General features: G+C 47.8%; 1 protein-coding gene and 1 long non-coding RNA gene across 2 annotated transcripts; one reads left to right on the forward strand and one right to left on the reverse strand.

Moving 5' to 3' along the window:
- Window positions 1-727: 727 nt before the first annotated feature.
- Window positions 728-9591, reverse strand: LOC132244119 (zinc finger protein RFP-like). The gene is made up of 7 exons (XM_059715130.1): window positions 9178-9591; window positions 8574-8669; window positions 4457-4687; window positions 4086-4108; window positions 3680-3795; window positions 2362-2394; window positions 728-1433 (listed from the first exon to the last, which is right to left on the reverse strand). The coding sequence occupies exons 1-7, from the start codon at window positions 9589-9591 to the stop codon at window positions 916-918; spliced, it is 1431 nt and encodes a 476-aa protein (XP_059571113.1). The 3' UTR covers window positions 728-915.
- Window positions 9534-13868, forward strand: LOC132244128 (uncharacterized). Its single transcript, XR_009455726.1, has 2 exons — window positions 9534-9622; window positions 12280-13868. It is a non-coding gene; the product is annotated as an uncharacterized LOC132244128 (long non-coding RNA).
- The last annotated feature ends 867 nt before the right edge of the window (window positions 13869-14735 follow it).

Below are 14735 nucleotides of genomic sequence, written 5' to 3' on the forward strand. Positions count from 1 at the left end.
GAGTTATGTGGAGAAGCAGCTTTTAAAGGCACTTTTCTGGTGCCTGGTCAGTGATCGCTGCTTGTGATCAAGATCTGAAGAGTAACCCATGCTTAGAGTTATTACATGGAGTTTGTTTATGTGCCAAGGAAATGGCTCGTCGTAACTTCATTTGACCTGAAAATGGCAGATTTTGCGCTATCCGTGCAGCCGTCCTTGCACCCCCAGAAAGGCCGTCCGAGTGCGTGCAGACGAGTTGCTGTTTTAACCAAATCATTAGAGAAATTGCACCAAAAAAGAACATTGAATCTCAGTCTCCCAAGAAGATGTTCTGTTATTATTTCAAGTGACTTTAAGTACCTGTTTTTAGTTTCTCAGGTCTCGATACGCGAAGGAAAAGGCTAGTTTTGAACGGGAGCTGTTTTAAGTTTCCAGAAAGAAAAGAATTCTTGTGGGTAAGAACTGGGCCTAATGCAGGGTTGGGATAGACAAAGACAGGCATTTGGGTATCACGGTACCTTTCTCCAGGCCTCTGAGAGAGAAGCAGACATAGAAGAGCTAAGAAGCAGAAATATTTCAGCCCAGCCCTTTGTACCAAAAAGCTACACATGAAAGCACATGTTCTGCAGAATTAGCTAGTACCTCGTTCTGCAGAAGTGCTGCCTAGCTGAAGCACCAGCAGAAGTCAGAGGGTGCCGTGTATTAATAATAGAGGGTGCCCATCTATTATTAATAAAAATGCCATGCATGCAGTTTTAGCTTCTTTTAATATAGTTGAGCAACTGGAACAAAGGGAAGAGTCCAAAGAGACAAACAGGCTGGAGAAAATCTGGAGCTGTGAAGCTCTTTCTTCCACCTCCTCCTCCTCCCTCTGAAGAGTGAGAGTCTAAAGGGCTAAGGCTGACCGCCGATCGGGAAGATGGCTTATCCTGTCCCTTAGGGTGACAATATTACTTGGGAGTTTGTACTCAAGAGTTCAAAGAAAGGTCGGATTGTCTCCCCGGTGAAAGATCCTGGTGGAAAAGTGAAGATCGGGGCTTTGTTACCAGCATCGTAAAACGCCACCAATCCCCTTTCATAGTCCAAATAAATCCGAATCCTTGTGGGAATCCCACGCACGTGCAGAGTGGTTTCAGGAGAAGTGAGAGCCTGGTATTTCTCCCAGTATTTCCGCACAGCCCAGATGCCCTGCTTGGCTGCAGTCCTGCTCCCCCCTTTTTTCTTCACAGATTCCTTTGCTACTCCCAGAACCCAGACTGCCTCTTCCCCAACTTCCACCTCCCAATAGTGTCTCCCCGAAGTGAAGCCTTCGCAGCCCAGCACGCAAGGCGCAGCATCAAATCTCTCAGGGCTGTCAGGCACCTCCTGCTGTGTGACTCCCCAGTTTACACTTGTTCGATCTGGAGACAGACGGAGCCAAGAAAACGCTGTGTCGGGATCCAGAGTCACGCTCACTGGAGACAGGGAAAAACAGAATATAAGAACCAGAGGCAGAGCTTGGCCTGAGGGAGGGACAGGGATTGGGATGATCTGGCACATCATGTCCTCTCTCCATTCAAAATATTCTGGCCATTTTGGGGCCGTCTGCCCCTTATTGCCTTGTGCATTGGATCAATGGGTATTTTTAAGTTTTCATCTCACCCATTTCTGGTCCGCCCATCAAATCACAGGGAAAGAAAAACTCCTCACCCTTCATCACTTGAGTACAGACGTTTGCTGACCAGGCTCACCTGGTAACTCATAAAATAGTCCCAATTGATCATCATGGTATCACAGTGCCAGCCCCCTCCCAAATATCAGATTTGCTTAAACAATCATAAAGCATTTTTTTAAATACATCTTAGTTTCTTCCTATTTGCATTTCTTGTGGCTCAGAATGGAGAAATCCATGGGGACAGGCTTTCTGCTTTTCCACTATAATCACAAGAACAAGGAATTTACTGTCAACTGAAAACAAGATTCTTTCAACTAAGTGTTTTGCCAACCAAAAGGCAGACAAGGTTCTTTGGGTAGATATGGTATCTTTTATAAGACCCACTAAATCCTTGGAGAAAATTGTTATTAGTAAGCTTTTGAGCACAAACACCCTTCTTCAGGCACAAGGAGAGTCTGCTGGTGTTATGTGTGCTCTCCTACCAAAGGGACTGCAAGTAGTCACAAGCCTTGCAATAAAATACCAGGAATTGAGACCACTGCAATAGTGAGTAATAACTTCCTTGTCTTTCTATCAAGCATCTCCAGCATAGGTGGGCTACTTTTTTAGCAGTGATTCCCCCAGTTTGATTCCTGTTGCTTTGAGTGGCCCCAAACAACTATTTTCTCCTGCTTCAGGAAACTATGCATTGTATTGTCCACCCTCCCCACAAACCCCCGAATATTTACCTCTGTCCACCTTTGGGTCAGGCAATAAGCACACTAAAAGAAGAAAAAACACACAGCAGAGATCAGATCATGGTGGTTACTCTCAGACTTGAATACCAAGAAAGAAATGAGGGTCTGGACAGGTGAAGTAATGACACTAAAAACCCAGAGATAATCTTAGCAACATAGTGCTCTGCAGTGTATGAATTAGAAAACATTTAGGACTGCTTTCTTCTATCACCTTTGTACTAGAAAGACAGACCCTGGGATCCATTCTCGTTCTATCCCCTAGGCACGTCTACACAAGATGTTTGCTGTAGAGCTAATTAGCTCTGCAATGAAAATGTCACCATTTACGCACGTGACCTTATTAGGTTGCAGTAGATAATAAATGCCACCGCAGGGTAGTCCAGCTAAACACAAGCAGTACCCTGTGGCAGCATTGCTTTGTGTGCTACAGCACATATGTAGGCAGTGATGGGGCTGGCTGGGGGATGAGGGTGCTTCAGCGTAGGGGCTGCCTGCTGACCAGCCCCTCTGCAGCACATGGAGCCTGGTCAGACCAGCCCCAGCTGGCAGCCTGACCCCTGGGCCCCCCGCCAGCCTGGGCTGCTCTGGCCCACCTCAACATGCTGTGCATGAATAAACTCCGGAGCAATTAGTTCTGGAGTTTATGCATACGTATTAATCACACATGTACATGTGCCCCCTAAGTGTGAACTAGTTTTAACTCCACAGAAGACACCAGGATGGATTCCCATCATGCCCATCCCAATGTAAATGGAGAGTAATCTCCCTGGAGTCTCTGAAGCTGTTGCCACTCTCTCTCTCACAGGAATAAATAGATTAAAGGCATGCCTAAGCCTCGTGGCTCACTGGGCTTTTCATGGTTTCCATAGTCAGCAAACACAAGGAAGTGATGTGTGGAGCCTTCTGGGCATTTAACCTTTAACTCCCCAGACCAAAATGCCCGAGTAAACATATACAGCTGGCATTGGCATGGCTCCAATGGACGATTCAAACTCATACTACTGGACCTGAAGTGAGATGCCTTAAACCCTCTGCTGGAGTTCTGCGCCCATCTTGTTTCCCCCTCCCCACTCCCAACATGTGCTTTCTCTCTCAGCCCAGTGTAAATTGACTAATTCCAATGGAGTCACCAGAGCTGATTTTCTATTTCACTGGTGCCGGTATAAAAATCAGGAGCAGCTTCCCTAGGGACAATTTCTCACTCATTCACCCTATTGTGAATTAGCATCCAGCTTCAGTGCAATCATCATGAGAACAGCACCTGCACAGACACTCACACTCCTCTTTAAGCTCTCCGTTTCCATATTACCTTGCAGTTTCTCCAGAGCCTCCTGTAGAAAAGTAATATTTTGAGAAAATAACCAAATCCTCCAGTTTGTTTCAGGACAAGAAAGTGCTGGGGGCCAGGCTCTCTCTGTCTCACATCTGGAAAGAGACACAGACTTATCCATCTCTTGACTATTCAACCTAAGGCATCAGCCAAAAAGCTGGGCTGACAGTCAGTTCCCACCCGCAGGTGACTCCCTTCCCCCTCTGGGCGGGCAAGGGGAAATGTCAGAAGTCTCAGGATTGTGGGCATGGGGTGGGACTGGGAGCTTCAGGGAAAGACACTCTCATGCCCGTCCTCCCCAGGCTCGCTCCAGGAAGGTGTGTCCTTCACCTGGTGCCCAAACCCCTTCTCAGCTTCAGGAGTCAGGGCATGAGAAGCCACATACCTGTTCAAGGTGCTTCTGGCATCCTAGATTGGAGAAAGAAAGAAGGAGTTAAGTCATGTGTGGCCTACGCCTGGGACCTTCCTGCTTTGGATGGACTCCATTAGGTCATGCCCCAAAACAGCCCCAGTTCCCTCGGTCACTTCACGTCCTACAGGAGGCTTCAAGATCTAAATCTTTCAGCTCCTGTCAATGACTGGATGAAACCAGGAATAAAGCCTTTGCAGCTGGGTGGGGAAGGAGGGAGTTTTCTCCTATTCAAGTCAGATCAAGAGATTTTTCTTCCCCACAAAGAGCAAATGGCAACGTAGGCATGGAGGTCAGCTGTGGCCAGTGACTGTGCAGGGCTCTGGGGGCTGCTCATGCAGTCTCACCTCCAGAAATCCCATTGCTGGCTCCTCACATTTCTCCTCCAGTTCTCTGAGCAGAGCATCAAGACAGGAAAGCTTCTCTGAGAGCTGTGTGATACTTTCATCCTTCCTGGTCTCTATGTCTCTCTCCAGCTCTTCCAACCAAGCCAGAAAGAGACGCTCTTGTTTTTCCAAGAACCGGTGCAGTCGCTCAAATTGAAATTGCATCTTCTCTTTCTCAATCTCTGTTTGCTTCTAGAAGGGACACGGAAGGGCCAGAAACATGGATGAAATCATGGAACGTGTCACTTTAAAGGTAGTTTTCAAAGAAGAAAAATCTGTAAGCTACTATATGTTTTATAAAGAAGACCTAAAACTTTATAATTAGTACATTTTTTTTTCTATTTCTTGACATTAGAAATGTTTTTCTTACCTCTCCTGGAAGACTGTGCACAACTAGATAACCTCATCACTGTCTAACACTGAGTCTAGAAGAGAAGGAGGGGTTTAATTCAAAATGTTCAAAACTTTAGCTGCACTGACACCTCATTTAACCTGGCAGATAACAGACAAAAAGTTGTTAAAATTTCTCCTTCCATATCCCTGGCTCCCCCAAATCCTCCCATAAGCCATAGCTGCAGGGAACTGTTTCTGGTACTGTAGGCTGTAGACATGGTCAGTGACATTGGTGACACGTAGGGGGTGCACATGGGTGCACGTGCACCCCCTAAAATTGGCAGTGTACCCCCTGCGATTGGCCATCACCACCGTTGCTTGCCACCCTCCCCGCCTTGCTGCCAGAGGCGTCTGTGGGCAGTTGTAGAGCATCACTGACCACCGCTGACACTGCTGGTGGCATCTGCAGGTAATTGCTAACCGCTAGTCGGCACGTGCCACCATCCCGCTGTCGCCAACACTGCTGTGGCCACCTGCGGGAGCTCCCCCCTTGCCACCACCACCGCCGCCTGCGGGTGGTCACCGTGCCCCCCCAGCCTCAGGGGCATGCTTCGTTCATGGTCAGTGACTGACAGAGACTGACTAGTGCGGACTATGGACCTAGCAAAAATCTGAGTTATGAATGATATGCCTCTGGAAGGCTCAGGTCAAGCACAGTGCCTGTTCTTAACCTGGCAGGTGAAATACCACGTATCTGTCCATGAAGGCAGTTTTCCTAAAGTGCACCCGGAGAGAACTGCTCTTCTGGTGTGGTTCAGTACCCGCTGAGGTGCAGCGGCTTTAAGCCCACTTTATGGAAATGAGAGTCTCTGTCCTAGCTTGCTCCGAGGGCCTTATGGCTAAGGGCAAGAAAACTCGGGGGCACCTGAACCCCACACCCCAGGGCTTGGGCCGGCAAGTAGGATCCCTCCCAAAGGATTTGGAAACATCTGAAGCCCCAGGAGTGGCTGGAGGACGTTTTCCAGTCATAGGGCCACTTATGGTTCTGGACTGCCTCATGGATTTGGAATTGGATTTGGCTATTTTGGCTTGGAACATGGATAAATTAAAAAAAATCCTAAATAGTAGCCTGGGAAAGTAGAATAAGAATCTGTTTATCAAGTCATTAATATCAGACTAGGCCAGGAATGAATGCCTGCTTGTTGGAGTTTTGTTCTGCCATTTGATAGCCATTGATTTGTAAGTAGTCAGCTAGAACCCTATTGCAATAATAATGTGTCTCTGTTAACCCGTTGTGCATTATAACTGGCCTGCTCAGCAAAGTAAAGAGAACATGGTAAGGAGCATTCCCAGATGGTGAAGGAAAGAGATAAGAAGCTGTACTTCCCAGAACTGTACTTTTCACAAGGACACAAGCCCCATTTAACTGGTGTCTTTCAAGTCCACAGGAAAACTGGTTCAATCCAATTTCCAAAGTCTCAGTAAAATAAATCAATCTGAATAATGTCAATGAGAATATGACTCAGAGGGTGGTGGTGGACGGGTCATATTCTCTGGGGGAAGTGGGCAGTGGAGTCCCCCAGGGCTCGGTCCTTGGGCCCGTGCTGTTCAATTTCTTTATTAGCGATTTGGACGACGGGGTGAAAAGCAACCTGTTCAAATTTGCTGATGATACCAAAATTTGGGGTGAGGTGGGCACGCTAGTAGGGAGGGAAAGACTGCAGCAAGACCTGGATAGGTTGCAGGGGTGGGCTAACAAAAACAGGATGCGTTTCAATACTGACAAGTGCAGGGTGCTGCACTTGGGCAGTAGTAACCAGCAGCACACGTATAAGATGGGAAACTCCCTTGAGAGCACGGAGGCAGAAAGGGATCTTGGAGTCATCACTGATCCCAAGATGAACATGGGCTGACAATGCGAGGTCACGGTCGGCAAGGCTAACCGGACCCTAACGTGCATCCACAGGTGCATCTCAAGTAGGTCCAAGGAGGTGATCCTCCCCTGCTATGTGACACTGGTCAGGCCACAGCTGGAGTACTGTGTCCAGTTCTGGACACCCCACTTCAAGAGGGATGTGGACAACATTGAGAGGGTCCAGAGGAAGGCCACCCACATGATCCGGGGACAGCAGGGCAGACCCTACAATGAGAGGCTACGGGACCTGAACCTGTTCAGCCTTCACAAGAGAAGGCTGAGGGGGGACGTGGTGACCATCTATAAACTCACTAGGGAGGACCAAAAGGGTTTGGAGGAGACCTTGTTTCCCCTAGCGTCCCCTGGGATAACAAGGAATAATGGCCACAAGTTGTTGGAGAGTAGGTTTAGATTAGACATCCGTAAGAACTACTTCACAGTCAGGGCGGCCAGGATCTGGAACCGACTTCCAAGGGAAGTGGTGCTGGCTCCTACCCTGGGGGTCTTTAAGAAGCAGCTCGATGCCTACCTGGCTGGGGTCATTTGAGCCCAGTTTTCCTCCTGCCCAGGCAGGGGGTCGGACTTGAAGATCTACAAGGTCCCTTCCGACCCGACATCTATGATTCTATGTATTTAAATAACCCATATATAAGTACTGGGTATAAACAGAGAATTTGGGGAAGACCTCAGCAAATTCAAAGCAACCTGCTGCCAGCCTGCATCCCACCTTCTTCCTCTCTCCTGTGTCTCTCCTCAGCCAGTATAAGTGAAAATCTGTATTATGCTATTGCAGGTAGCTAGATAGGCATAGAGACAAGTGCTTATTCTAATGTTTTCAGGGTGTTGTCAAGAAAAGATTGGGTTATAGATCTGTCTTGCCTCTTTATCTGACTTGGGTGGCAGAAGTAGCTTACCTGCTAAGGGGGAATGGAGGAGCACTGGAAAATGTGATTGTATCTTGACTTGCTATATAGAAAGGGTAATCGGGAAGGGAATTGTAACTGTCTTTGAATTCAATGTCTAAGCCTGCAGAGAATAGACAGGCTGTAGTCTTCTCTCAAAAGACCAAACAGTGCTGGGTTTTTTGTAACAGTGCTGTGAGGGATAGGGATCCAGGTGTACCGCAGTGGTATTAGATCATTAGTGTAGGTACTGCATGCAATGGTACTCGAAACCTTATGGCCAATATGGGCACATTGCACCACTGATGCTATCCTACCTATTCAGTCGTCTAGTTTGAATAAAAGCCATCCCCTCCCACAGCAAAGAATACAACCCAGAAGCCTAACTTCCTTGTATAGCTAGTTTAACCACTAAATTACAGTCCCATCTCTGAACTGAAAATAAAAATCCAGGAATCTGAATTCTCTTCCCCTCCCCTCTCCCATGTACTCACACCAGGAAACTAGGGAGAGCCCAGGAATATGGACTCCCAGCCTCCTTGCTCTAATACTAGGCCCCACAGTCCTCCCAGAGGCCAGGACACAGCCCAGGAGTCCTGATTCCAAAACCTACTCTAACCAGTAGGCAACTCTCTCCTCCCAGAGCTGGGGAAGGAGTGCTGCCTCCCAGTTCTCCTCTCCCCCGTGTCACCACTTTGACCCCACTCCTGCCAGCTGCGAATTTCTATTACCTCTTGCTGCCAATGGGGAAACTGAAGCACCGCGTCACCTGCCCGACACCACACAGGAAGTCTGTGGCAGAGCTGAGAACTGAATCTAGATCTTGACAATCCAAATTTAATATCCAAACTAGTAAATCATCCTTCCTCTTACTGCAGCATACCTGCCCTCAGTGGATCAGGCCTAGAACCAGACCCATGGCACTTACCAGCAGTTCCTGGCTTTGCTCATCCTCTTGGGCTATAAGAGCTAGAATCTCTTCTTTTTCCTCCTCCAAAACATCCAGGTGTCTCCAGATTTGCTCCTGAAAGAATTGGAAGATAAATGTCCATGGGGCTTTGCTTCTCCTCCCCTTTGCCCCCCCCAACCCAGATGTGCCCTCCAGCTTGGGCCTGAAGTGCATTGTTTAAACACAGCAGGAAAACATCACACACATCACTAGGGTCTCAAGTGCCAATTTCCCTGGAAAATGCTCCCCTCGCCAGTAGGAAACAAGCAGCTTCTGGGCAGTTGTTGGTCCTAAACACCACAAAATGGGGAATCAAAAGGATCTGTTCTGCTTGTAGCAAGCAACCCTGAAACCCACTTTAATCCAGGGATGGGCAAAATGCGGCCTGCGAGCCAAATGCAGCCCACCAGGCCATTTTATCTGGCTCACAGGGCCCTTAAAAAATTTAGAAAATTAATATATATTTGTCCCTGGCTGCCTGTCATGTGGCTTTCGATGGCTTGCCAAAACTCAGTAAGTGGCCCTCCACCCAAAATAATTGCCCGCCCCTGCAATCCCTTGCTCTGGTCAAATCCTCTCCTACCTTGTATTCCTGGGCAGCCTCCTCCATAGGCACCACAGAGTGATCCTCATGTGCAGATCCAACACAAACCAGACACATGAGGGTTTGGTCATCTTCACAGAAGAGCTTCAGAGGCTCCTGGTGCTTTTGGCAAACCTTGTCTGCTCTCTGCTCCGGCTCTATCTCTCCCCTGAAGTTTTGGAGCAACTCCAGGAGATTTCCCAGCTGTCTGTTCGGTCTGAAATTCTTCTGGGGAAAGCTCTCTCTGCATTGAGGGCAGGAAACTTCTGCATCAAACCCCTCCCAGCACTGGGTGATGCAGGCTCTGCAGAAATTGTCCCCACAGTCCAGAGTAACTGGATCCTCAAAATATTTCAGGCAGACAGAGCAAGAAGCTTCATCCTCAAAAGCCTGTGCTGGATCGGCAGCAGCCATGGAGCCTTCTGAGTAGCAGCTCAGCTGAGCAGTTGAGTAACAAGTTTCATTTCCTATTCCCAGAAATACACTAAAGCTTTTTGTAAACTGCTGGGTGTTTCCTGCATGTTTGCTGGACTATTTTTTGTCTCCCTTTTAATCTGCATTGGCTCTATGAGCATTGCTGCCGCTGGTGCCTCTTGGGAGACAGGGCAGAGGAACTGGGTGGCAGCAGCACGAACGACTCCTTCCCTGATCTGTGCTGAAGGCCAGGTTTTTCAAGGGTAACTTATTTAGGGCACTTAAAGGTTTAGATTTCCATGGTACTTAGGTGTTTATCCCACTACTAGCTGAGGCATCACTAGACCCCTATATGCATTTTTAATCCCTTAAATACCTTTTGGAAAAAAAGTGTCACCTCTCTTTCTCCCTCTGATAGCCAGTAGAGAGAACATAGTTCTCCTTTTCATAGCAGGCCAAGTACCCTGAACTGTTTTTTTCCTATGGGGTCCCCAGAAAGGAGTCACAAGGCAATGGACCACAGACCCGCTCTTGCTGGGTCCTGAACTCAGCACTGTTGGAGCAGGACTGAAGCAGATTCGATTCCTATAGATACATCTCAGTGGTGTAAGGGACTACAAGGACAAGGTTCAATAAGCCAGTTCCTCCACTGCAGTAATCCCTTAGGATCACTGATTTCCTCTCAGTCTCTCTTTAGCCTCCTGCCCTCTCAGGTCACACTGTAGCACCCTCAGGACACAGGCAGCCCCAGTCACTGTCTACATGTGCATTGCAACAGAGGAAATAACTCCATCCTAGGATAGTACTTGTGTCAGGCAGTACTATCCTATGGCAGAGTGAATTAGTTTACTCCAGCCTAACAGTGCTGCATATATGATGATGATGATGCTTTACTGCAGAGCTAATTAGTCAACTGTAAGTGTAGTGTAAAGCGTATGTGTAGATACCCTTACTGACTCTCTCAGGTATTTTCTTGCTCAAGGCTTTGGGAAAATCCCATGCAGTTCCATTCACTCAGAATTAGCCATCTGTGGACTGTCCTCATTCTCATTCACTGGCTCATCACCTGCTGGGATGGAGAGAGAGAATACAGATATAAGTTGTCCCCTGTGCCTGGCAGAAAGGAAAGGAGGGGGAACAGCAAAGTGGGAAAAACAACAGGATGGTTGAGGACACTCAGAAATAGGAGTCTTCCTCTTCATGTCACACACTCCCGAGGAAATAAAGTGAGGGAGGCTGCTCCTGCCAACTGTCCATCACAATAGGTGGGGAGCTCTGAATGATTTTAAGCATGGCACCCTGTGCCAGATTCGAAGTATGCCTAGGATGTCCAAGTACCTTAATGCACCTGAGTTTCTAGTCCACACTGCTCAAGTCCTAAAAATCCATGAATATGCCTACTTTTGTAGCATGCTGTCACCTCACATAAGACTGAGTAGGTTTGGACCTTGGTGTAGCTGCAATGATCCAGGAAATAAGCAAGAAGCAAGGCTTTCCTGGGTTTTTTTTGTTGGTTGGTTGGTTTTTGTAGTGTTATTTTTTATTGGATCAAGTGTACTGATGGGAGAGGACACTTCTACGTGTGCTATCAATGCACAGTAAGGTTACTGCATGTTAAAAAAGGAGCCGTAAATTGCTGTCCCAGAAAGGGTCTACACATGTGCTGACTTGGCAGAAAATTTGCTCTCAATGGAGGCAGGTGAGACCAGGGACGTTCCTGCCCTACTGACCTGTTTTGCCCCGTTGCAGTAGCCAGGGGGAGCTCCAGGCTCCCCTGGGTGCCATCCCACATCTGGCAAGGGGCAGCGTGCTGGTCCCAATCCCCACATGGTGTGGGGAGAGCTGTCCCAGCAGCTGACACTGCTGCATCCCAGACACATGGGGATTAGACCCAATCCCCATGTGGCTGGGAAAGGTGTCCCCGTGGGGATGCTGCCTGGCAGCCATATGGGGATTGGGAGGGTCCCAATCCCCAAGTGGCCAGGAGAGGTGTCCCTGCCCAGCAACAACTCTGTCTGGCAGCCACATGAGGATTGTGACTCTCCTCATTCCCATATGGCTGCCCCCACCAGACGGGAGTGCTCCTCCCAGCCACGTGGGGATCAGGACCCAAACTGGTTTCAGCCAGCATCTACATGTACACTACTGTGCAGTAGCTAATGTGCAGTTAATCTACTATCATTAGCCTCTTTTATTGCACAATAGCCTAGTGCATGGTTAAATAGTGATGCTTTACTGTGCACTAGATGACACAGGGCCAGCCCACAATTTTTTGGGGCCCCCTGCAAAAGATAGTTTTGGGGCCCCCTGACACGAACAAGCTGTTGGTGGAGGGGGAGGGGAAGGCTTGGCCTCAATTAGCACCAGCCCTGCTCGGGGTGCCTCCGTGTCTCCCCAAACCTGCCCCTTCCACCTGCTGGGGACCCTGGGCATTAACCAGAACAACCCTGATGCCAACACTGGCTTTGCTGGCCCTGCTGGCAGCCCCCTTGGGTGAGCGCCTTCTGCCATGGGGAGCAGGGGGATGCAGAAGCAGGGAGGGAGGGTGCATTAGCTAACACGGTGTGCATTTCTCCATTAGCTGTCCCGTCCCAGGGCACGCTGAAGGAGTCCGGCCCAGGGGTGGTGAAGCCCACAGAGACTCTCAGCGTGATCTTTGCTGTGTCTGCTTTCTCTCTCACTACCCAGGATATGCACTGGGTGCCCCAGGCGGCAGGGGAAGAGCTGGAGTGGCTTGGAGGTATCTGGAGTGATGGATGCACTGCTCATAACAGCACTCTCAAACGCTGCCTCCACATCAGCACAGACACCTCCAGCAGCCAAGTCACCCACACCCGACCGGGCTCCGGCCTGCAGACATGGTCCGGTATTGTTGTGCCAGACACACGGGGAATGGAAACCACGAGAGCGGCACAAAAACCAGCCCCACAGCACCCGCCTGCATGTGCGAGCAGGAGAGGCAGCAGGTGCCAGCACCATGCTCTGCCTGCTGGGGCTGACACATCAGGCCTTTTAGATCACTGAAACCAGCCTGGGATTAAATTTCATACTCACACACGCGCGCGCGCACACACACACACACACACACACTTCTGCTCTGTATCATTAATGTGTAAAACACACACACAGCCTGCTGCTCTATATCATTTTTCTATAAAACACAAATGTGGTGAGCATGTTTGTTATTACCCTGAAATAGAATAGTTTTCTGATAGCATACTGTTAGGTTAACAATAATTTAGATTATTAAGAAGTATTAGCTTTGCAGCTGAATACAAGGCATGACCTGTGGCCTAGCAATGCCGCTGACCACAAGGCAGAATGATAGCTAAGCCTTTGCTTGTGTCAAGTAATCATTTTAACTGTGTTAAGCATTTTCTGAGTAAAATGCAGCAAGTGAATCTGTGTCTGTGTGCTGTAAAATCAGCTACAGCAAGGAACAAGATAAGACAAAGAAGCCATTGTTCTAAGTACAGTGATCGTGTCTTTAAGAAGTATCTACCACTGCAAGTTCTTGCTAACCTATCATAATGTTACTGTTACTGTTACTTAACTTTTAGCTTTTAAAAAGTACCAATTCAGCTTAATAGAAATATACTGTTATAAAGATCTATGAAGCACCGCCCAAGTATTACTTTTGTTAACCCTGTAGTCTTGCCTTGTTGTAAAAAGTATAAAAGATCACCCCACCTGTTGTCCCCAAAGGACAGTGAGTTCGTGCCCGGTGCACTTGTGCCAATAAACACACAGGGGTGAAGGATCCAACTTAATCTTTATTTCTGCGCAGAAAGTGGTGCTTGGCAATCGTTCGCAAAGCAAGCACCCACACCCCAGTGGGCGTCTGCCTTATATAGCTACGTAACAGGTTAAACTTGCTGATGTGATGAAAGGTATAGCAAGCCCAGCAAGTAACCCCCCTTCCAGCTCCCCCCCAAGTAACCCCCTTCCAGCTCCGGAACTTTGCTGATACAGCTTTCCTTCTAGTGAGGCCAGCAATCAGCAACTACGCAACAAGCAATCTCCCCCAGCCTAAACAACCTACTCTATGCCCTTGGTTAGATAAAATACTTTTTCAAAACATACAAAGCTGTTCCCTGGTTAAAATTAAGTGAAAGTCCAGGGGTGCTTCATCACACCCTTTAGGGGGGCCATTTTACCTCTTTGCTAGCTTAATGGTCATTGCTCGAGCAAATGTACTGCAGTAAACTTTACCCGTGTTGTCTAATCCCTATGCAGCTAAACAATAAACCCCAGGGAGTTTTCTCCCACCACACAAATACACTTGTGTTCTGTATTATTATTCTGCAGCTCACAGAGACACACATCTGCTTTGTACCATTCTGTAACACACACATGCACACACCCTCATGCTGTGTATCGTTATTCTGCAACACACGCACACAGTTCTGCTTATTATTATTCTGTAACACAAACACATGCAAACACACGCACTTCTGTTCTGTATCCTTATTGTGTAATATGCATACATTTCTGCTCTGTATCATTGTGTAACACACACACACTTGTGCTCATCATTATTGTGAAACACACACAGAGACACACACTTCGGCTCCTTATCATTATTGTGTAACACACACACACTGCTGCTCTGTATTATTATTCTGCAATACACACACACACACACACACACTTCTGTATTATTATTCTGCAACACACACACATGCACACACACACACACACACACACGTCTGCTCTCTATCATTCCGTAACACACACAGACACTTCTGCTCTGCATCATTATTCTGCAACACACACACACTTATGCTCTATAACATTATTCCATCACACACACACAACTACAAACTTCTGCTCTGTATCATTATGCTGCAACACAAAGACACACACGTCTGCTCTATCATTCTGTAGCACATACACAAACACACTTCTGCTCTTTATCATTTCTGTGTAACACACAAACACACTTCTGGTCTCTATCATTTTTCTGCAACACACACTACACACATCTGTTCCATATAACTCTGTAACACACACTTCTAAACTGTATTATTATGCAATGTGCACTCCACTTCAAGAGGGATGTGGACAACATTGAGAGGGTCCAGAGGAGGGCCACCCGCATGATCTGGGGACAGCAGGGCAGACCCTACAATGAGAGGCTATGG

This window comes from Alligator mississippiensis, chromosome 11, assembly GCF_030867095.1.
Source record: "Alligator mississippiensis isolate rAllMis1 chromosome 11, rAllMis1, whole genome shotgun sequence".
In the NCBI taxonomy this organism is placed as follows: Eukaryota; Metazoa; Chordata; order Crocodylia; family Alligatoridae; genus Alligator; species Alligator mississippiensis.

Excerpts from the sequence above, each read along its gene's own strand:
- LOC132244119 (XM_059715130.1), bottom strand. The coding sequence starts at position 9,591 with ATGGCTGCTGCCGATCCAGCACAGGCTTTTGAGGATGAAGCTTCTTGC. Across the intron at positions 4,688-8,573 it reads AGCAAAGCCAGGAACTGCTG|AAGCAAACAGAGATTGAGAA; the intron begins GTAAGTGCCATG and ends TGTCCCTTCTAG. Across the intron at positions 2,395-3,679 it reads GGCTCTGGAGAAACTGCAAG|TGTGCTTATTGCCTGACCCA; the intron begins GTAATATGGAAA and ends TTCTTCTTTTAG.